This window comes from Eucyclogobius newberryi, unplaced genomic scaffold (assembly GCF_026437365.1).
Source record: "Eucyclogobius newberryi isolate DKJ021-1_F unplaced genomic scaffold, fEucNew1.0.hap1 SCAF_12, whole genome shotgun sequence".
Lineage (NCBI taxonomy): Eukaryota > Metazoa > Chordata > Actinopteri > Gobiiformes > Gobiidae > Eucyclogobius > Eucyclogobius newberryi.
In genome coordinates this window covers 17,519,967-17,542,841 of record NW_027315746.1, presented here as the reverse complement: position 1 = coordinate 17,542,841, position 22,875 = coordinate 17,519,967, and the positions used below count along the sequence as shown (strand labels likewise).

The window sequence follows — 22,875 nt, the reverse complement described above, 5'->3', positions numbered from 1 at the left end:
TACATTTGACCCATTTTTCAATGCCAATGGGGAAATGGGGACAACATGCAACCGAGGCTTGCTCCGCAGCACTTCTCTAGATATGTTTTTGTTTATATAGTTGACGCATTACCCACATATGATTTTATCAGTCTAATGAGTCAGCTTAGCTTTTTTTTTTATCTTATAGTAACTTGCAAATAATTGATTTTGTAGATACTGGTTCACAGAGGTGTAGTACTCAACAGTTGCATTTCTGTTGTAATATATTTTACAGTTTAACAATATTCTTACTTGAGTAAAAGTCTTCGTTGTCTAAGCTTTATGTTGACTTCAAATGATTTTGAACATTTAAATGTTTCTTGCTATGATCTGGTTTTTCTCCTTTTTGTAGTCTACCATCGGAAACCATATTTTGTTTATATTTACACTTACACTTACATATAAATCAGATGTTGCGTCCAGACAGTTACTCTTATCCCAAGTAAGAAATATTAATTCCCCCACTCTTTTTAAAAAAAACTTTTATTTGAATAATTTCCTCGACCACTCTTTGTACTTGAGAAATTGTATTTTGAAAAATCTACTCTGGCAATTCGATGACGGTCTTTTCTTTAGTATGGCGTTATTGGGTGTCGTTGTTCATCCAGACCGCAGAGGGCGCTGTCTCCGTCTACGTGCTTTCAAACGGATGTTGTGTTTCCGTGCACCGCCGCTCGTCTGGAACTTTCCTGTAGCACCGTGCAGTCCTCGGCCAAGCGATGGACGCAGAACGGTAAGTTTCTACCTTCATCTCGTGACGTTACGTGTTATTCCGGATCAACTCACAATGTCGTTGTTAATGTTTGTGCTGTCCTTCATTGTAGCTGTTTCCCTGATAGCCTGATTGACGAGGACCCACAGAAAGCTCTAGAGGTAAACAAACTGCCTCATCAGCTACATTTTCCTTTATTTTCACCATTTAATTTACTTAGTCACTGCGCTTCTTTTGTTGTTGTGTTTTTACATCGTTCTTCATCATAGTGATTTTCATGATTATGATCTTAATTCTTTACCTAATTCATGGATCTCTGCTTCCTGTTATTTGCAACATTTCACAACGTTTCCCAAATTAAAACATTGTCTTTAATATTTGTATTTTAATCGTTAATCGCTATGGCAATGGTCCAAATTCTTCATCCCTCTGAAAAGCATGGCTATTACTTCCTTATTACACCGTAGTAGATGTACTGCATTAAGTAGTTTCGCTTTCAGTCTCGTCTCATCATCACGTTCCAACTTTGCACTTTGATATGTTCTAGGCTCTGAACAAAGCTTTGCAAGAAGAGAAGGACAATGCCGAGTGGTTCTGTCAGCGCGCCTATGCCCACATACTTCTGAAAAACTACAGCTGTAAGTCTAAAACACATTTATAGGAGCTGGTTATGTAATTTATCAACTAATGAAAATTGCATTAATGATACATAACAGTAATGGTTGTCAAAAGTATCGATATCCAGAACAATATCAAAAGGACTCATTCATTTGAACAAGTATTGATACTATAAAATAAGATAAACGGGATAAACTTTGATTTAGATGTAAGAATTCATGGTAATATTAAACAACTACTATTAGTGAAAAGACTGTTTCAATATTGTTGTGGTATTAAATCAGTATCAAGTGATTCAGTTTGAAGGTCCATGGATCTTACATGGGGAGAGAATAGGATATTGATACCTTTTACACATGATGGCACCAATATTCCTTGGGTCCACAGCTCCTTCTCAGCTCGGCCGAGTGCGCAGCACAAACAGCGCATCAAAAGAACTATCCCACCTCGTTTGCACGTCAGACATTAGCTTGTGTTCCGGTCGTGGGTACAGGTCTCGACTCTGTCTCGGCTGTTTGCTGCGTGTCTTCCCTGCTCTCTCATCCCCACTTCACCCTGGCCTCTCCTGTCTAGTAAAGCCTATGGCCACAAAATATTAGAAATAAATAAATAATAATAAATAAATAAAAACAATACTGTGACTGTATCAATACTGAGTTTGTGACGATCTGTCGCCGTATCTATTTTTTTAACACAACCCTGATGGTAACTGTGACAATGTATCAATAAGAGAAAAAATATTAGGGATGAAGTTTGTGACACTTCATCTGCCTCCAGTGCAATAAAGATAATAAATATCCAGTATGAATATAAATAAACATTTTTTAGTACACATGTTTTATTTATTTAGTACAGAAACATAGAACTGTCAGCGTGGCATAAACATTGATTTGAGCCTTTTTGTTAAAACAAGATGCTAATCAGGTACTCAGGGTGGCTGAGCCAGGGTCTCACAAAGACAAAGAGGATTCTAATAGCCCATTAAGATTCTGAATAGGCTAGCTCGGTAGATACAAGGGGGGAGTTTCTGTTGAAACAAACAACTCTTTCTACTTCAGGAAGGCTCCTCCCAATGGGTGGGTCTTACCACAGAACAGTATTAATATCGGAGTTCTCGATCTAAATTCTTTTATTGACAATGACTCTTGGATGAGAGTCGAAACGTCTATTTTTTCAAACTGAGTCCAGATGACTACAACTGAAGCTTTTTCTACTATGGAACACGCCTGGACGAATGAGGAATTACACCGACACGTTAAAACAAGACATTTACTTGTTATTGCAAGTTAATTTTTACATGTTTATGTTACTACAAGTTAACTTTTCAATGACTTTTTCATGTTATAACAAGTACATTTTCACAGAGCCCGTCATAACGCTGTGTCTGCGTCTTGTTATCACAATTCCTCTGGATCGCTCCTACGGACACCCCAATCTTTCTCCAAGATCTCCCAATTCTCATTTCCATGTGCACTCTTGGTTAACACAAACGACAGGTTTGGCTTTTCTGCGAACAGATAAAGCACCCCTATTTAGTAACTTGCCCTTTTCAACAATGGATATGAGAAAATAAAGTAGTTAAAATTAGAAAATAGAATAAACAAAAACTAAATACTTTCTTGTAACAAAAAAGCCTGAAAAAGATGTTTACGCCACACAGTGACAATGTGTGGCGTAAACATATGCTAAAATATTAACTCAGAAATGTAAATTTATGCAATACACAATGTGATATGAACTAATATAGAAATACATTTTGATAGCAGAAACTTCCAGGACATGCAGACAGTTTTGTATGTTAAATGTGACATAACATTAATATTATGTATTTTTCAGGTGCAGCTGATGATGCCAGGAAAGCACAACTATTAAAACCTAATATTCCACAGGCTTTAATGCGCACAGGGTACGTGTGTTTGATCTAGTCAATTGTACAGTTAGAATGGTAAAAGCTTACCAAAGATCGTGCATTTGTTTTGGGTGGTCTATGATGATGTAAATGCAGTTTATTCCCATGTTGCCTGCAGAATAGCAGAGTACCACTTGAACCATCTGGAGCTGGCACGTGCAGCCTTCACGCAGGGACAGCAGCTCGACGGTGAGTTCAGGCCTTTGCCCCAAGTATAAACTTCACAACCTCCTACTCACCTCCTCCAGCTCTGTCAGCACCAGCGTGTCTCCTTAACTCACAACTTCAATACAGACTTAAGGGGATAAAAGTGCTGTGGACCACTATAAATTATGTAGCATCTAGTGGTGAGCAATATATAGTCTTCAAGATTGTATCAATATAGTTGTAGTAGAAAAAGCTTCAGTTGTAGTCATCTGGACTCAGTTTGAAAAAATAGACGTTTCGACTCTTATCCAAGAGTCATTGTCAATAAAAGAATTTAGATTGAGAACTCCGATATTAATACTGTTCTGTGGTAAGACCCGCCCATTGGGAGGAGCCTTCCTGAAGTAGAAAGAGTTGTTTGTTTCAACAGAAACTCCCCCCTTTTATCTACCGAGCTAGCCTATTCAGAATTTTAATGGGCTATTAGAATCCTCTTTGTCTTTGTGAGACCCTGGCTCAACCACCCTGAGTACCTGATTAGCATCTAAATGTCCTTGTCCTGGTCCTCTACCTTTCCAGGGGTTCAGTATTCCATTATAGATACCAGGAAGATTGAATCTGAGCCCTCCATTTCTGTTTAAAGAAGGTCTTTCTTTTTTAACAAAAATAGCTTCCTTGACTCCTCTTTCAAACCATCTTTTCTCCCTGCTTAAAACCTTCACCTCACCGTCTTCAAATGAGTGATTAGAGGCTTCAAGATGGAGATGCACGGCGCTCTGTGGTCCTGAACTAGTATTTCTTCTCTGCTGATAAAGCCTCTTGTGTAGAGGCTGTTTAGTCTCACCTATGTACCGTTCTTTACAGCTTTCTTCACTGCATTGGATCGAATAAACTACATTGCTCTGTTTTTGAGTCGGCAACTTGTCCTTAGGGTGAACCAGTTTTTGTCTTAAAGTGTTTCCTGGTTTAAAATAAACAGGGACTTCGTGTTGTCTAAAAATTCTCTGCAGTTTTTCCGACAGGCCAGACACATAAGGGATAGAAACACCCTTCTTTCTCTGTTCAGTTTCCCTTTTGTCCTGCTTTTTCAGGGTGGGAGTTTCTGTTGAAACAAACAACTCTTTCTACTTCAGGAAGGCTCCTCCCAATGGGCGGGTCTTACCACAGAACAGTATTAATATCGGAGTTCTCGATCTAAATTCTTTTATTGACAATGACTCTTGGATGAGAGTCGAAACGTCTCAAACTGAGTCCAGATGACTACAACTGAAGCTTTTTCTACTATGGAACACGCCTGGACGAATGAGGGATTACACCGACATCAATATAGTTGTTTGTTTATTGATATAGTCAATATAGTCTTTTATTTATTGATTTATTTTTTACTCAAATAGAATAGCTTCTCCAAAAGCTGCAAAAAGATCTTGAAAAGCGAAACATAAAGGACATTTGCTGTTCATGTTAGCAATCTTTCAGCAACAACAAAACATTTTTAAAGCAATTATTTGCATTAACATGCACAGCTAGATGAAGTCTCGCTAATTTGTCTCAAATCTCACTTAATTTGCAAGTACCACGCCACAATTAGTTATGCAAGTAACAATTATTTCTTGGTGTACAATGGATGCTGGCAAGCTTGAAGAGTGCTGTGATGGCTGGGTGGAGAGGCTCAGGGTGGGGGCTCTGTCTCTGATCTGCCCAAGCGATTCCCCTGTCGTAGCAGACTGAATGCTGAAAGAAAAGCATATTATTAGCAAGGGGAGGGAGGGCAGAGTCAGACTGTGAATGAGGCACTAGTTGGAATAAGAAGGAAGCTAAACAAACCAAAACAATCATGACAACACCAACATACATACTTTGGCCTATTTTGGAACAAATCAGGACTATTTTATTTTTTGAAATGCAGAGGAAAGTACTTTTTGCATTTGTGGATGGGAAACATCTTGTTGCTTTTCTTTACTGGATTTTATACAAGTTCAGTTTCTCTGCTTGTTCAGCCCAGTCAGCTTGAAGTATTTGTCATAACGTTCCGCCTTTTACTGAACGCTTTCAGCGCGAGCCATTCCATGATAATGGCTACAACTCAAATCAAGGGTGCTACACATATCCATCTGACTTCTGCCAGGTTATCATGATTGGCAGGCACTGTGTGCGTGCGTGAACATACAGAGTGCTTCTCCGCCTTTGTGTATTTCTGTTTCCCATCTGCAATAACTCTTTTAATTAACTCATTCATGACTTTATCACAGTTTCAGACAAATCCTTTGAGGTCTGGATCAAGCGTTGTGAAGAGAAAATGGGTGGTAAGTAGTACACATTGTCAACTCAATTTCGCTCTCTTTAATTTAACACTCGTTAAATGAGGTTTATGAACAAATGTCCACTTACTAATCCTACATGTATTGAGGCAGTTGTGACTAGGGATGTCACAATATCAAATGTTAATGTTACGATTATTGTTATTGTGAGAAAAAAATCACGATTTAAAGATTATTCATGATTATTGAGACTGTGACTAAGCAATAGTAAAATCTTAAAATTTCCTTCATTCTAATGGTGTATCACATACTCTCTAAAAAACAAAATTAAGTTAAATGTGACAAAAACAGCCAGCTTAAATTTGCTTCTAAAATTGGCCCAATCATTATTTTTTGGTTGTTACGAATATAGTGTGGCCTGAATAATCACAATCATCAATTCAACCCAATAATCTTGACATCCCTAGTTGTGAACTTAACTGACTTTTTGAAACAAATGTCCAAGCACTGATTTTTATTTTGAGTTGCAATCCTTTTTAAAGCTTCTCCGAGTCATAAATGATTGTATTGTAAAACACTGACATGAACATCACATTGTTTTTCTGGATGAACAGATGGAAATGTGAGCTCACAGTTGAGGCATAGTCAGACTGAGCTACTCCATCCAATAAACACTTTTTGGCTGCCTGCGTGGCGCATTTACTGATGCTCCCGCTGGGACCCACTGGATCATCAAATAAACAAAAGCAAGAGATTTGACAAACAGGCTTCACACCCGCTCGCACACCGACTCCCACGGGCCATATGATTCATCAGAGTTAACGTTACTGATGTTTGAAAGCCCCCGACCAGCCTGCCCCCCTCTATAAACCGCCTCACTGGCACGCAAAGGCTGTGGATACACAAAACTGCACCAAAATTAGAAATATCCTACTTTGCCTCGCGCTCACACCAGGACAAACTGTTGTGTCTCCGAATCCCGTGGCGTTAATTTGAAGTCAGCACAAAGCATCTGGTAAAGTCATGATTTCTGACACACACACAGCTCCTTATCCCCCGAGAGCAACCGCACGTGCACATACACACACATTTCAAACGTGGCCTCATTAAGACAACATTAACACGCCTCCAATCATCTCATCTCTGTCTTCTGTCTCGCTGCTCGCTCTTTCTGTAATGAAGTCTGAATAATGTATGAAAGCATGCTGTTAAATGGTGATCAGACTTTGTGTTAATGGGCGTGGATGGGCCTGTAAACAAACCAGCAACTAGGCGTGTGTCACAGTTCACTTGTGTGTGCATTTCAGGACGGCATCCTTTTTACCCTGATTTTAAGTTACAAGATGTTTCAGCCCTGCACCTGCTTCATACAGTGCATAACTCTGCTCCTCCCTCTCTCTCTCTCTTTGTTCTCAGACGAAAAACAGAACGACGATGTACCTAAGGTGAGTTTCCGTCTGTGACCACTAGGGGAAGCTGTTGTTCTCAGCATCAGCAGCTTGTAAAGTAGCACCTGCCACATATAGTCAAGCCTCACCAAGTCTCCTTTTCTCTGTTGTTTTCCTTTCTGCATTTCCCCCATCAACACATCTCAAAATATCAACTCACGGTCCCAGCAAGAGCCAGCGGCACCTGTAGTAAAGTAAGTGCAGTGGCATAAAACCGTGCGGCTCACGTTCTTGAGAATGTTTCCACCTTTGTCATCATGGGCTCTGGTTAGGAGCTTTATTGCATGGATATACAATTCCAGGCCCGTTAAAGAATATCCTTGTGTGTTTTTGCAGACACGACTGGTACCAAACTGAATCCCAAGTTATTGTCACAGTGATGGTGAAAAACGTTCCCAAGGATGGTGTCTGTGTCAAGTTCATGGAAAGAGAGGTACAAACTCTTAAGCGGAGTAGTGCGACTTTGAGAGACTGTGAAATGCTCTGAGCTGTTTTTTCACTCTGAAACAGAGAGGGGTTGGCTCTCAGTGTTTCCTCAGGGGGGCCCATTAGGCGGGTCTCGCACACACACTCACACGGCCTCCCTGTAGACCAACTATGCCTCCAGTGGTGCCTTGTTAACATTGCCCCCAAAGTACAGATCTAAGAACAATTTACCCTCCCCAGATTCTCCAACCTCCTAATTGTCTGTAGATAGAAGCCATCACTGATCTAAGCTCAACTCTGAGCCCCCCGGGACAACACTATTCTCTTTCTTTTTCATTTTTTACTTTCTTTTCTCCACTTCTCTTCACTGATCTCCGAGGGGTAACTGCAGGGCACCCGTGGGACCTGCTCTGTCTTTACTAATAGAATAACAAAGTTGAGTTTACCCCGTTTAAATGAAATCGCTCACAGTCTGTCTATGAATCATAGTCATTTGTTAGACTCTCTCTCTCTGTGGTGTGAGGCACAGATGAGTTCATGTATTTTTTACTAGGTCAGAATATACAAAAGAAATTCAAGATGAAAGGCGCTGGTCTCAGTCATTTTCCCTTGTGACTCCATCTACAGCAGCTGTACGTATATTCAGATACAGCAGCACTTTTTGGCAAATTAATTTTTAAGTCTTTGATAGTTTTGTGGAATTGCCAGAAAGCAACTTAACTTTCTAAGCTTTTATCCCTAATCAACTTATTCTATTTATTTCCACTCCGCTAATGAAATGTTTAATCAGAATGCACTTTGTGAGGTGTTTATCTTCAGAAACAAACATTGCTGTGATGAAATGTGAAGAGACCAAATGTTTAAGTCTGAGGTCCGGGACAAGACTTTAGTATTCCTCGCCTCAGTTCTGAGTTTGTGGGGCGTAGCTGAACCCATTCCTCTCTGTAGAAGCAGCGAGGCGTCCAGTGTGCTGCTGACTGACAGGCTGTTAGGAGCTGTCTGACCCGCCCCATCATTCCCTTTGTGGCTCAAGGGGACAGCTCCAGCTTACTCTTGGCTGTCACTGCGCCCTGATCAGATGATTATTCTCATAGACATGCTGACACCTCCTTGTCCGTTTTGTCTTTCTTAAGATGGTCTACCACGTTCTTGTTTTATTGAATTTAAATGTTTATTACATTTTAAACGTATTGAGCAAAGCAAAAACTAACAAAAACTGCAAAGTGAAACAACAATGGAATCAATACAGAAAAAAAGTCTGTGTAATCACTCATTCGTCCAGGAGTGATGCATCGGAGAAAATTTTTCAAAACATTATCCAGATGACTACCTTTTTGAAATGTTTTCTATAATCCAGAAAAATTGACACATTTAGACAATGAAACAGCTACACTACTTAGTTGCCTATATTTACCCCTCTCAACATCCTCTCACTCTGAGCATTATCCATCATTTTCTCCTTATACATTAGGCCTTTTCACACAAAAGTACCTAGAATCAAGTCCCTAAGCAACAGTGGTTGAAAGTGGGTCTAACGGGAGGTAACAGTAGCATCTGTATATTCTGCATACACTCTGACTTGCAATTCATTTTGAAATACAAAGTGCATGTGTTACAGGCCCCAAGCTCCGGGGCGGCCGTTGCAGTAATTGTGCTATCTGAAAATATAATAAAAAGCAATGAAGAGCCGAAGCGTTGCTGCTTACTGGCTACATATTTACCTTTATATCCTCGTGTTATAGACTTTTCATTGCTCACTGTGTTCTTTACTTCACTCACACTCAGGGCCGGCCCAAGCCTTCAGGGGGCCCTAAGCGAAAACATTTTTGGGGGCCCCTCACCACGTCATCAGAATCAGTTTTATTGCCATTGTCAGTAAACAATTCACATATGGGAACTTTCTTCAACGCAAACAAAGCGCACCAAAACTCCAGGGCATCTGTTTGACAGTTAGTTTATTCTCAAAACCTCACAAGCTCAAATATTGATAACTTAAATCCCACAATGCAACTTGGTATTCCGCTGACATCACCTCTACTCCCTGTACAAATAACACACCTCCCAGATATGTTTTTTGGCGTATTTGTGGGCATTAAGGGTCTACAGCCACATTAGCAGGACAGGGGGGTCTGGGGGCTCTCCCCCAGAAATTTTCAGACCTTTTTTGGGTCTTCTGCTGCATTTTAATGTGGTCCAGCCGGCTAAAGTAAGAGTAAAATGTCGAGGTTGTAATGCTATAAAATTATGATGTGATGAAACTGTGCCAGGAGAAAATGACTAAAGCCAGTTATTAATACATTAGTGTACTTAATTACTAAATCCAATATTGGCTATGAAAAATAATTATGGTCAAATTGATTCATTTTAACTGAAAATGTAAAAGTAATAGTTATCCTTACTAATTTATCTTTTACAGCCCCCAACTGTTCCTTCTTGCCAAAGTGACAAAACAAGTTATATTAAATTAAACAAATGGCATAAGCATTGCTTGATTAAAAATTAACACTGATAAAACTACACAGTGCAAAAATGTTATTCCCAGAGAATGAACAGAACTAGAAGTGAAGGTCCAAACCTAGCTATAGTGAAGAGACTGCGTTTCTGCAACTTTGCCACTTTTGTATAAAAATATATAGTATTATTCTATAACAGACGTAATCATAATATGTCTGGTTATTTTTCACTATCAATTTGTTATAAATTAGTAATAATAAAATAATAAATAGTCTAATGATGCTTTTTAAATACATTTTAATTGTTTTGTTGCTCTATTAAAAGTGAATTACAATATAAATGTTTGTTCTGATCAGAACATCACACACTGGACTCCTGCATGAAACAATGCTGCGATGTGATTGGTTGATGGACCTTACGTGCATAAACCTTTACGTTTCTCTCATTCCACTTTAAGAAGTCAAAGTAAAACAGACATCACGAGTCACGATTGATCTCACACATGGTGATGTGAGAGAGAGGGACGCAAACTCAAACCGCTCATCTCTGACTGAGGCTGCACAGGGGCCCGGGACAGGGGCCGCACACTGTTCACTCCAAAGTTTCACATCAGAGGTTCTGGACGAGACGGCGCTCGTCCGGACCGGATCTCCGCCTCTTAGTGACCCGGGACATAGACGCCCCTCACCGGCCTCACCTGCAGCTAACACTACCGGGCTGGTGTAAATGTTAAGCTTATTATCTTTCATTCACACACATTGTGTGCGGGGCAGAGCTCTCGTCGCCTCCAGCCTGATCGAACTAACGTGACAGAATCGTGTTGTTTCAAACAGCAGCATTAACCGTCTCTTTGTAAGAGAAGTTCAATACCTGGAGAGTGTTGTTGAGTTTGCAGTTTCTTTACATCGTCAAGAAGTTTCTTCTTTCGTTTTTCGGCATCGGGGGGATATATTCCTCTGGACATGAGGACCACGCAGGGACCACGTTGTGTTGTGTTTATGTTTTGCTCTCGTTCTGATCGCGCACAATGAAGTTGCCCAATCAGCACAGGTTTGGTGTCTTGGTTGCCAGATTGTCATTACAAATAAATGCGGTTTGTGCGTTATATGTTACCGCTGTGTGCGCTGCCGCGCCAGCAGCGCTACTACACTAGTTGCGCACGCTGCGCTTGCACTTCGCATAAGACGGGTTGCCAGATTGGGGGCCCTATTAACGCCTCGGGGCCCTACGCGGCTGCTTAGTTCGCTTATAGGCTGGGCCGGCCCTGCTCACACTACAACAAGGGTTATTGATTGCTGCTTATAACTCATAATGAAAGGTCTTTGCTGGAAGCTGTAACATGTCTCTGTCTCCTCAGCTCTCGGCCACAATACGATTGACTTCAGAGCACAACTACAGCCTCAACCTTCACCTCCTTCATCCGATTGTCCCTCAACAGAGCAACTTCAAGATCCTTTCCACCAAGGTATCATAAATTCTTCAGTGTATTGCACTGCCCAAAAAATGATATGTTCTGTTATCCATATTATCCATCTAGTTGATTTAATGCCCCAAAGCAGGGGCCGGCAACCACAATCTCAAGGCCCGTATGCAGTTCTTTAAAGCCTCTGGTGCGGCTCTTTGCACAGCACACAAGGTCACCCAGAATTTACAAAAAACGCTGCATGAATTGAGGCACAACAGCTGAAGCGCTTCTATGCATGAAGTAGCCTATTTCAAAGTTTCAAAGCAGCAGTGTGTTATAATTGAAAGAGATGAAACAAAAAAACTTTGTGGAGCCTCTGTCCACAGAGCAGCAGTGATGAGAATAAAGACTGCATGGGCCCCCCTAACAGGGGCGGAGCAGAGGTTAGGGGGGCCCCATCTCCATCATTAGGGTTCCAGTCTGTACAAACCCATGTTTCAAAGGCAGATTCATACAAATAAAGATTAGTTCAAACATTGTTAAGTAAAACCATTTTATATACAGGAAATATTACATATATAATACACCAGAATGCAGGAAATCTTCCAGGGCAAGACCCCCCAAACATGCTATAAATCGACATAGTTGATCATTAAAAATTGCTAATTTAATGATAATTGCTAATTTAATGATAACTGCAAACACTAGGCGTACTTTATGTTTTTTTCAATTTGTTATTTTGTCTCGTTGGCATTGAAGTAATAATTGCAGCTCTTTCTGACCACCATTTGCTATTAAAGGTTGCAAACCCTTGCCCTAAAGCAAAAAAAATGACAAGTTTGTGACATTTTGCACTTGGTGATATCTTTGGCATTTGAGGTGCAAGATCTGGAGACTTGTTTATGAAGCAGAAACTGATGTGCTTTTAAAGACGGGCCTCTTGTGTTAAATGGACCATTGTGCAGTAAAAGCTGCACCAATTTATGACTGATTTAGAACCGTCAAACTGTCCATCTCAAGGCCAAACTCACAAATATTAAATAAAGATGGAAATTTCTACTATGATTTTCTAGAGGAATAATTGATTTTAATTTTGATAAGTTCACTCTTCGGTGACTGGCTAAATTCACCCGTTTCTCTCTCTGAGCATGATAAAGGCTGACCATGGAAGGAAAGCTGACCAACTGGAAGAGTGGGTGTGGAAAAAGTGTTGTTTGGGCATAACAGAATCACCAAAATAGCATACCATCACAAGAATCGGATCACAAAACTAAAATTTTATACACATTTTCTTTGTTTTTACTGCTTCTTTCCGCCATTTCAATATGATCTTGTTGGCTAAATGCTGTGTATTTGTATGTACCGGTACTATAAAAATCACCTTTATACTTTCTGAAAGTAGATGTTTAAATTTAAAATAACATCCCTTTCCTACGTTTCCTATAATGGCAACTGCTGCTAAAAACATCCTTTTTACATCAAATTAGCAAAGCAAACAAGCTTAGAATAAGACGTAACGTTTTATTTCTTTATTTTTTCAAGGAAACACTTGTGCAAAGTTTTTAAAAGTCAATAAAAAGACCTTGAATTTCCCTCGGACAGCGCTTTAACAATGAATGTAGCCTTGCCATCATAGCCTTTATTGTCAACAGTAAAGAGCAGACTATTAAATGTGTCAGGGAACATCTTTTATGCTGCTATAAAAGAATATATGACATTGTAACGTGTGTGTGAGTGGGGAAAGACGGGGGGACCCTCCTGATGGGATTACAAAAATACACATAATTCCCCCATATGCTTCTTAGGTGTCAGTCAAACTATTAGCAGACAGTTGTTGTATTAACTAATCTCAAACATATAGGCGATACAGTTAAAAATGCATCAGTCATGAGGTAAGTTTAAAAGCCCGGTGTGCAAAGCTGCTACGGATCATCACTTAGTTAGCACTTTGAGATTAGTGTCTTAATCCTTCAATAATTCAAAGCACTGTAAAGTAGGCCGTCACTACCTGTAATGCGTTAAGGCTGCTAAACCAACTGCAGCCGCACCAAGAAATGAAGAACTGCTTTTCTCCACTCCTGTTTAGAGCGGAGAAGTTCACCAGAGGAGCGAACGGGAGCTTCACGCATATGCTGAAATCCGCCGCCTCCGCACTCGCACACATTTATTAGCTCCCCGAGTTTCCTAGGCGCTGTTTAAGGTGATTATAGGCCTAACGAGTGGGCAGGGCACTTTTAACTATACCCCAATTAGTGCGTATTATAAATGAAGTGGGCTAATGAGCACTAGTGAATGCGTGCTGATTCAGGGTTTCAACCACTGTCCGGGTTCAGGCTGCACATCAAGGCAATGTTTTCTCAGATGTATTTTCAGGGAGAGAATTAATTTTTCAGAACATTGATCAGCCTTGTCGATACTGTACCATAAAACTGTAGTCTCGCGGAGCATCTGGCAACTTGCTGGGATGGAGATGGACGACCTTTCACTCGTATTGGCACAGGGCATCTTCAGAAATCGTTACATTTACTACATTGTAAGCAACTCAATTCAGTCTATTAGGTTTTGATATACAAGTAAGTAGACCATTTTTTTGTGTAACTCTGGGTGAAGCGGCACTAAGGAAGATAGTAATTTAATGATTGTACTGGCTGTGAGAGCTGGATTATGTTATTTTATTATTGTGTTGTATCAAATTGTATTACTATATGGGCTTGAAAAATATTCACCATTTCTCTGTTCAAGCTCAAAAACAGACACTTTTCCCATCCCACTTCTCCATTTGGTCATCCTCTGAAAGGCTCTGAGTGATTGACAGCTGGATTGAGCCAATAATGGTGAATGTGATCTTTTAGAAAACAAACTATGACTCTTAAAGACAATAAGAAAATTACAAAATGTACATGAATCTGAATCAATTCTGATTTTATTCCAAATGAATTGTGATGTATATATTTGTTGCCATATCACCCACCCCTACTGGAGGCTCTGCTCTGTCTGAAGCTCTGTTAGACTTTAATCAGAACTTTTTTTTTAACACAATCTGACCAAAAAGATCTGACTACAACAGGTGAGCTGATTTGTGCTGTTTAACAAGTCTCTTTTAAATAACTTTAGCCAACTGTTTTTCCGTTAGTCACACTCACCTGTTTGTTCAAATTCAAACGCCTAAACAGGACCATGAACGACCTTGTCATATGCTCCTGAAAATTGATCATTTACACATGCACACAGTAAAATATGCAGTGGGATTCTTGCGTACCTTCCAGTGAACATACAAGTACAATACTCAAAGGAGGAGAGTGTTAGGAGTGAGCTGAGTGAGCCCCCCATGTCACCGCAAAGTATCAGGTGGACAAATCAACTTTGGACAAATAGCTAACGACCTGGGCTATAATGATTACTGAGAACTTTTAAATTACATTGGATTTGCGTAAACTATTAGTTAAGACCTAGTTTTTAATGTCTGTGTTTTGTCTCTTGTGTCTGAAAAATACAATAAAAAAATTAAGTTTTCTCTGAAGGTCTTCCTTAACAAGAGAAACATTTATAGATGGCTGAAATGCCGAAAATCCTAACCAGTGAATGAAAATAGTTAGCTAGGAACATTTGGAACATTTTACAGCAGTGGAGAAGTTGTAAGAAAGTGAGAGGCAAAGCAGAGATGTCGGCATATTTTGTTGTGACTATTGATCTTAGCGGTTAGATGGCTGCATCGGGTCAGGGTGCTTTTTTCGACTGGTTTCCCCGCCTCACAAAGAAAACACTCGCTCACTTTCCTACTTTTCCATGGCAACAGCAGACACTGCATACCAGAGGTGCACGTGGGCTGCAGCTTAAACAAGAGCTCAGTCTTAGAGAGGCCAATGCCCGTGTTGGTCCCACTCATCTTTGTGCAGTTTGTTTTTCTTAATCCAACTTCCCGTTTCATCCTCCCGGGCTGCTGTGCTTTGTGCTTCCCCAAAAACACCTACCTGCCCCGGGTCTTTCTGCCTTTCATTCATTGAAAACACACTCACCTTCCTCCAGGACGTCCACAGACAGTTAAAAGTCCCACAAAGAGCTCACTGTTCTCTGGTCCTGCAGGCTCTGAGGGCGCACATGGCCCCGGCAACAGGCCGACCTAAACTGAAACCAAGCAGAATTTAAAGTGTACCTGATTTTAATATATGGAAAATTCATTCAGTCTTTTTAATATTGAATGGTGTTTTCTTCTAATACGACAAATGCAAAAAACAGCCAAGCACAGGGACATACGAGGGTCACAAAACCGATACAGTACAAAGAGCACTAGGAAAACACAGTATGAAAGCAATAATAAAACCTCACAACTAAACTAAGACCGCTACTATTACACAGCAAGGACAGAAGTGCAACGTCATCTACGAGATCCAATGCAAAACAAGCAACAAAACATATCGGAGAGATCTGGAGAACATTCTACACAAGAAAAAAGGAACACCAAAAGGAATGCGAAAAGTTCAACTGACAAGATCAGAGAGAGAAAAGGCAACACAAGTGTGAAATGTCTGACCACTGCAAAAGAGAAAACCACAGCATGGACTTGGACAGCACAAAACAGTAGGAACAGAAGAACACAAGTAAAAAAGACGGATCCGAGAGCCTATAAAAATCAGGAAGCATCCCAACAGAGACGGGGGAGTTTTTACTGTGTCTCACTCATGGGGTTCACTCCTTCAGAGACCACTTTTTTGAATCAACAGAATTAAACATGTACCAGAAGTTTAGTTCCCTTTTCCAGAGTTCAAACTGTCTTCTTCCCTCTATCATCCTAGTCATTCCATGAACCTTTTTTTTTTTGTACCGGTAGTCCAAAGATCTTCAATGGATCTTGTTGGCACTCAAATTTCCCCCTTTAATCAGTGTGGGACGTGTAGCTATAGAAGACTGCTTTTGATTTCACTGGTCAGAAGATAAAGGCATGTCATGATCGACTTGGGCAGAATGGTCTCAACACATAAATTATTCTAAGTTATACTGAAGGCTGTGGTGTCTCTGTAGACCCTCAGTTGTCCACTTGTTAGTTTCAGTGAAGTTAGTGTGTCCTTTCAGAGAGAGATAATGCTGTGACTCTAGTTCTGACAGAGGAACTGAAGGAGCTTCTCAAATAAGCAGCAAAACATCTTCAGTCTTAAGTTTTGTCCAGTTGACAGAACTTACTTGGCTTTTGCCCAGGCTATGTTGTACATAATAGTTTATCAGTCATAGCATATACTGTCTAACACTGTAACGGTTGCTGCACCTTTTAAGGTTGTTCCCATTTTCCTAAGTAGGATTCAAATTTGGATTCAAATTTCGAAACATTGGTAAACTCAGTGGTCCAAACCACAAACTTCTTCAGCTCATTGAGGTTCAGAGCTTTGCTTATTAGACTTTGAGTGCACAGTGGGCTGTTCCAAGACAGATGGTCAAAATAACATAAGATTATAATTTACCACAAATGTTATGCCTCAATGAGCGATGTAGCTACAGGTGAAATCGTCAGACAAATGACAATGTGGGAAATGCCATCAAACTAGCAAGCTCTATTGGGACCTTACTCAATTAAATATTTTGGATCCATTTAATTCTTTTGAAGCCAAGCTGTCACTGGGGGGAAAAACTTTCAAATGAACAACATCAGCAAATCAACTTTTTTCAGACTGGCATGCATCCCTAATGAGTGTTTACAAAAATACATTGCCTTTGGAACAGGGTCTGTAACGGGCTGCCCTGCTCTCTGCTCCAAACTGTTTACGCTTCATCTCCTTGCCGTCTTTAAAGACAACTTAGCAGAGGAAAGCTAAGCCGGGCATGTGACGCGCCCTAATCTTTCAACACTCTTTTGCCATTAACATAACGCATTTTCAGTTTGTGTCTGTGGCGCGTTATCATCAGGGCGACCTCCTCCTGTCCTCCGAACCAACCGCAGGGGTCACCGCGGCAACGGGGAGCCAATTACACACCAGTGTATTTGATCAGAGGAGACGGCTGACACACACACACACACACACACATACATACATACACACACACACACACACACACACACACACACACACACACACATATACACACACACACACACATATACACACACACATACATACATACACACACACACACACACATACACACACACAAACAGCTCTTGATTCACACGGGCTGTTTCAGTCACTCCCAAACTCATCTCTTTTGGAGAAAAAGCTAAAGTGGCATCAGCGCTCTTTAATTTCCATGCCTGTCAGTGTCGGCAAATGTTTATATTTATAGCATTTATCTGTCTTTGAGCCGAGTTTGTTTTTGAAATATTCAGAGAGCAGATTGAGAAGAAGAGAGGCAGTGTAAGGTCGTGGCTGGGAGGAAATGTGGTGAAGTCTCTAAACATGTGACAAGCGACAGGGGAGCCCAGTCGCTGTGTACATACTATAAAGTCTATAGGACAGCAGTGTCCAGCCCCTGGAGTCCTGGGGTGGTGGCCCCTGTATGTGGCTGTGCTGTCACATCTCTTTATGGGCCATAGAGCGCACTGTCACACACACACCGCAGGCCTGCCACGTCCCCTTATCATGTCTCAGGAAACACAGATGTGGCAGCAGATTAATGTTGTATGGGCCGAGCGTGCTCACTCTGTCACCAGCGTCTTCAGCTGTGCAGAGGACTCACCTGTCCTGAGAGTATGACGACTTTGGCTTGGACTTAAAAGGGTTTTGTTGAGTCGCACCTCTTGAAGTTGTTCAAAAAAGCAGAGCTACAATGAAGGCAAAAATATTACATAAAACAAATAAAACATTGTTATGCCAAATTTGTGAACTGAACCTGCAAAATGTTCATCCATATTATGAATGACGTAATCTCAAATAGTCTCATTATTTTTCCACATGTATGCATGTTTTAATAGTGTGTATGTGTTTTGAAGTGGAGATATTTTATTTATTTAGCTGATCTAAATTTTAAAGATTTAACCATAAAACGCTTAGAAATGTCAGAGGGCAATTATTTAAAACAATGATGAAAAAGGACCTGTTATCATTAGGACACACTAAGAGATTTCAAACACATCTTTCTGTATCCCTAGTGGTGCGAACATCTGAGGCGATCTGCTATCTTTGTAACTCTGATCAAACACGTTAAAACACTTTGAAAGAAACGCTGAGCTAGAGAGAACATCTGCTTACAGGAACAAGATTCATCTGTCCGGAAAAACACGCTTTTAACACCACTCTGTAGAATAGTTTACAAAGATGTTTGGGCAAAAGCAGAGTTAACCAACTACTTTCCACGTGTACACAGTGAAATAAGGCAAATAAAACTCATTCAAGTCAAGTTTATGTCTAGAATAATTGTGTTTGATTAAGGGCACTGTGGTCCACACAAAGACCATCTCATGGCTTGAAAAATGGCCATGAATTATTCGGGCTGTAACCTGTATTCTCAGCAGGGTTGGATCTTTTTTTAGTCTGTCGGCCCTTAGCAGGTGAGCCAAAAGTTAATTTCAGACACCGCACAGATGCCTCGCTGTGCACGCGGTGCCCGGCGCTGCTGGGGCCAAAACCGCTGACACAGACGCCCGACCAAAGTGATCTATCAGCGGCAGAAGGTTGGAGAAGGTTGAGGCAATCACACTGTCTCATTTCCTTCAGTCCGGCCGCGTCTCCGGGCTGTCAGTTAGCCGCTCTTCCTCCTCCTCCTCCACCTCTACCTCTGCTTTTCTTCCCCTCTTCCCTTTATAAATGAATCATCACGCGGCGGCCAGCGGAGCAGAAATGTGCCCTAATTGCACCAACACGTCTCGCTCACGCACAGGTCGGACATGTTAAAGTCACAGGGCTGTAATGGCGAGCGTGGCGCGTGTGTGGCTGGCATGTGCCCTGTCACTATAGCTCAGTAAAAAGCCCGGGCCTCTCCCTCTCCTCCACAGCCTTCCTGCGCTCATTGTTGCCTCTGCCTTGTCGTCCCGATGTAATGATTTAGATCAGATGGTGCTGTGTGGAATTAGGCGCCACACTCCTCCCTCAGCCCCTCCCGCTCGCCCCGTCTCGCGCTGGCCCTCGGCTGACAGGCGTCTCGTTAGTGCGGCGTGTCTGTCAGTGAGCTTCCAGATTGAGTTGTGCCCCCGCGTATCCCTGATCTGTCTCTTTTTTTTTTTTTTTGCCCCACAAACGGCCATATTTGATGCCGGCGCTGAAAACACAAGCTTTCTCTCAGGCCTCTCTAATGATCTGATGTCGCACACTTTAAGATGTCACTGTAATGGAAGCGTTGTTTTTGTTCTGAGCAGAAGAAGACCACCATTTTGTTGAAAATTGTTATTCACCCTCTTTTTTTCTTTTTTTTCTTGTGTCAGGTGGAGATCAAGATGAAAAAGACCGAGGCCATCAGATGGGAGAAGCTGGAGGGAGAAGGACAGGACTCCAACATCAAACACTTCAATCCTCGTCAGTCCACAGCTTCAGCATTTTCACTCTGTCTCTTTGCGCTCGCATCTCAGTCCGATTCTCTCTCTCGCTCCGTAAAGATCAATATAAGTTCTGGCATTTGTCTGTGCCATGCTACCAAAATGAGAGTGGGCAGTAGAGCTCCGCTTGCCTCTTTCATTAGGCTGACAGTAAATGTAGGCAGGGGATAGGTACGACAGCAAGTTATGACTCAGTATTTTTGCCCACACGTTCACATCACTGACTAGATTAATTACTAATATAAATATGTGTGTTAATGTTACGTGGGCAGATGTACTAGCCATTGTAGTCTTGTTTGGAGACGGCGACTTGTAACATGGTGTTTAGGATTGTCTGATGTCTGATTTCATGCAAAAGGAGAGCAGTATGTCCACGCTTGGCCTCAAACTGTCGACAGCTTTATTTATGTAAATCTCTGTCTGGAGCAGATGATTCCACTTGTAGTGTGTATTTGCAACTCGTCTTGGCAGAACAACGTCATTTTTGCCCATATCAAACTGCTGATTTTAACACTGTATCCTTTCCTCAGATCAATATCCGTCGTCGTCCCATTATGCTCAGAAATGGGACAAAATGGTGGTAGACCTGAGCGAAGAGGAGAAGAACGAGAATGCAGAAGGAGACGCAGCACTAAACAAGCTGTTCCAACAGATCTATTCAGACGGCACAGACGAGGTCAAACGCGCCATGAACAAGTCTTTTGTAAGTGTCATACGCCAAGATCAGTGTCCATAGTGGCATCTTCCCTTCATGCACACTGCTAGCTTTAGTTACAAGAACATATATGTCCTTGAGAGCTAATGCCTCATCGGAGGTGTATTCAAAGACATCTTCAGTCCAGAGCTACAAAACGCTCAACATTTCAAACCACATTTATCAAACTTTTAAGTGGTATTTAAGTGGTCTTTTGAATATTTAAGTTCTTCTGGTGCTCTGCTTTTTCATTGAGGGAAAGATATGTTAACAATTGATATGTAATTCTAGGTCTAGTTTTTTCTTTATTCTTTATAGAAAATACTTGAGTTCACTAGGCATCTTACTCAATAAAAAAGCTTTTTGCTCCATTGTGTCCTGTCTCTGCAGATGGAGTCGGGAGGGACAGTCCTCAGCACCAACTGGACGGATGTCGGAAAGAGAACTGTTGAGATGAATCCTCCAGACGACGTAGAGTTTAAAAAGTACTGATCCCTTCGTCTGCGTTCCTTTGTTTTCTCTCATTTTACGCTCGGCGCACCTGAAATTAGCAGCCTCCACGGCCGATTCGTTTCGCTCTGAACCATGGCACCCGTGGCCTGCTCCTGGCCAGCAGGGATCACATCATTTGAATAATCACTTCAGGAGATCAGTTTGTATGATTTACTTTGTGATGGGTTTCATACTGACAAGAACAGACTTAAATGGAAAATATTCTCCAACAGAAACACCCGATGCCTTTCTTACTCTGAGCCTTTTCTCACACACAATATCAAGTCTTGTAAAAATGTAATATTGAGATTAGATATCTTTAAATGATGGTTTCTTGGCTCGTCTTGTGGTTCAGCACCTGTTACCCCCTGGTGTAAATAAAACATTCAGTGTCTGGCTCAAAAGTCTATCGTTTGTTCTGTTTTGTCTTTTGTGGTTTGTTTGCCGTGGAGTTGCCAGGATTCAGGAAGTGTGAAAATGGATTCATCTGATCAAAACACTGCTACATTACAGTTAGAGCGTGATTATGTTGTTCTGAGGGATGAAATCTCGCATTACTGGTCCGAGTGCAACAGTGGAGATAGAGGTGGCAGCTTTGGGATAGAGTTTACGAATCATTGTTCGATCTCTATCTCTCAGTGGTGCTCGCTTTGGTGCAAGGACTGCAGAGTAACAGTGGAAGATTAGTGGGCCACAGCAGCACCGTGTGAGGGGGGCCGTCCCGCCGCGCCCACAGAAGCATTAATATGGATCAGCCTCCTAACCACGCCATCAAGTTTCTCACTCTCGTCGCACATCGTTTCATCTCTAGTGCCGAGCAGACGCCCATTCGTTGCCGTGGATGGGACTCTTGACACAAATGTCCAGAATCCCCATCACGCACAAACATTCGCCCCCGGCTCCAGCTCCAGGCACCTCAGACACATCAAAAGGGCTTAAGCACTTGGTGGATAAGATCTGTGAGCGCGACAGCAGTCTTTAGTCTCATTAAAGAGATGCAACATTAAACATCGTTGGAAACTTGGTTCTGCACGTCCCTTTGGAGATGCTACTTGATGTGACACTTCTCAAAACAGTTTGAAAGAATGGGGCCCCGAGTATGTCAATTTATAAATATGTAAAACACACTGATTAGACAATACAGAGAGCAATAGTCGATGGAAATGAGAAGAGACCGTTTACTTAAAAAAAAAAGTTGTATTTAGTCATATTGCACTTTGAGATTCAATGCCATCTGATTTATAAAGTTCTTCAGTGAAAGCACACAGTAAATCATTTTAATGAGACCTACTCCGATAGAAAATAGCAAAGAGAAAGCGTTCAAAACACGAGTCAAACATTTTTCATGAGAGTAATGACCTCACAACAACAGATGCTGTTTGTGCCAGCAGAAATGTTTTACACGGAATGTATTTACAAGAAAAAGCAAAGAAATAAACATAGATAATCAGCACTTCAAATATAAGGCGTTTTTCTGATTTTAAAGCAGGTGTAACATTAATGGGATCTTATATATATATTGTGTTATCACAGTTCAGTTCACAGTGGTCTCAATCCAGGGCTGCTGTTTTTATAATAAGACGCTGCACTGTGAACACCTGAACATCTCTAATCATGAGTGTCCTAGATCTGCTGTCGTGCATTTTCTGCTGCATGAACATCCAGCTTTCAACTAGTCTTCTGTAGATCTCCCTTTTGCTAAACCCAAATCTGTGCATGCAAGAATAATACTTTCTTTAATATCATGTAATCTAATAATAGCTCTGATGTATAGATCAAAGTCATTCTAATGCTATTCAGTAATGTTTTAGATTGTTTTGGTTTGGTTTTCCACCG

General features: G+C 41.1%; 1 protein-coding gene across 1 annotated transcript; it reads left to right on the top strand.

Annotated features, from left to right (window-relative positions):
- The first annotated feature begins 648 nt into the window (after window positions 1-648).
- On the top strand, window positions 649-21,188 carry sugt1 (SGT1 homolog, MIS12 kinetochore complex assembly cochaperone). The gene is made up of 13 exons (XM_072441075.1): window positions 649-754; window positions 846-894; window positions 1,281-1,371; window positions 3,188-3,257; window positions 3,379-3,449; window positions 5,657-5,710; window positions 7,082-7,110; window positions 7,282-7,307; window positions 7,450-7,546; window positions 11,351-11,458; window positions 19,743-19,833; window positions 20,384-20,556; window positions 20,938-21,188. Exons 1-13 carry the CDS (start codon window positions 741-743, stop codon window positions 21,037-21,039), a joined length of 975 nt encoding a protein of 324 aa, XP_072297176.1. The 5' UTR covers window positions 649-740; the 3' UTR covers window positions 21,040-21,188.
- The last annotated feature ends 1,687 nt before the right edge of the window (window positions 21,189-22,875 follow it).

Bases quoted from the DNA above. Each gene is read 5' to 3' on its own strand.
- sugt1 (XM_072441075.1), top strand. The intron at 7,308-7,449 runs GTAAGTGCAGTG...GTGTTTTTGCAG, and splicing joins CCAGCGGCACCTGTAGTAAA to ACACGACTGGTACCAAACTG. The intron at 20,557-20,937 runs GTAAGTGTCATA...CTGTCTCTGCAG, and splicing joins GCGCCATGAACAAGTCTTTT to ATGGAGTCGGGAGGGACAGT.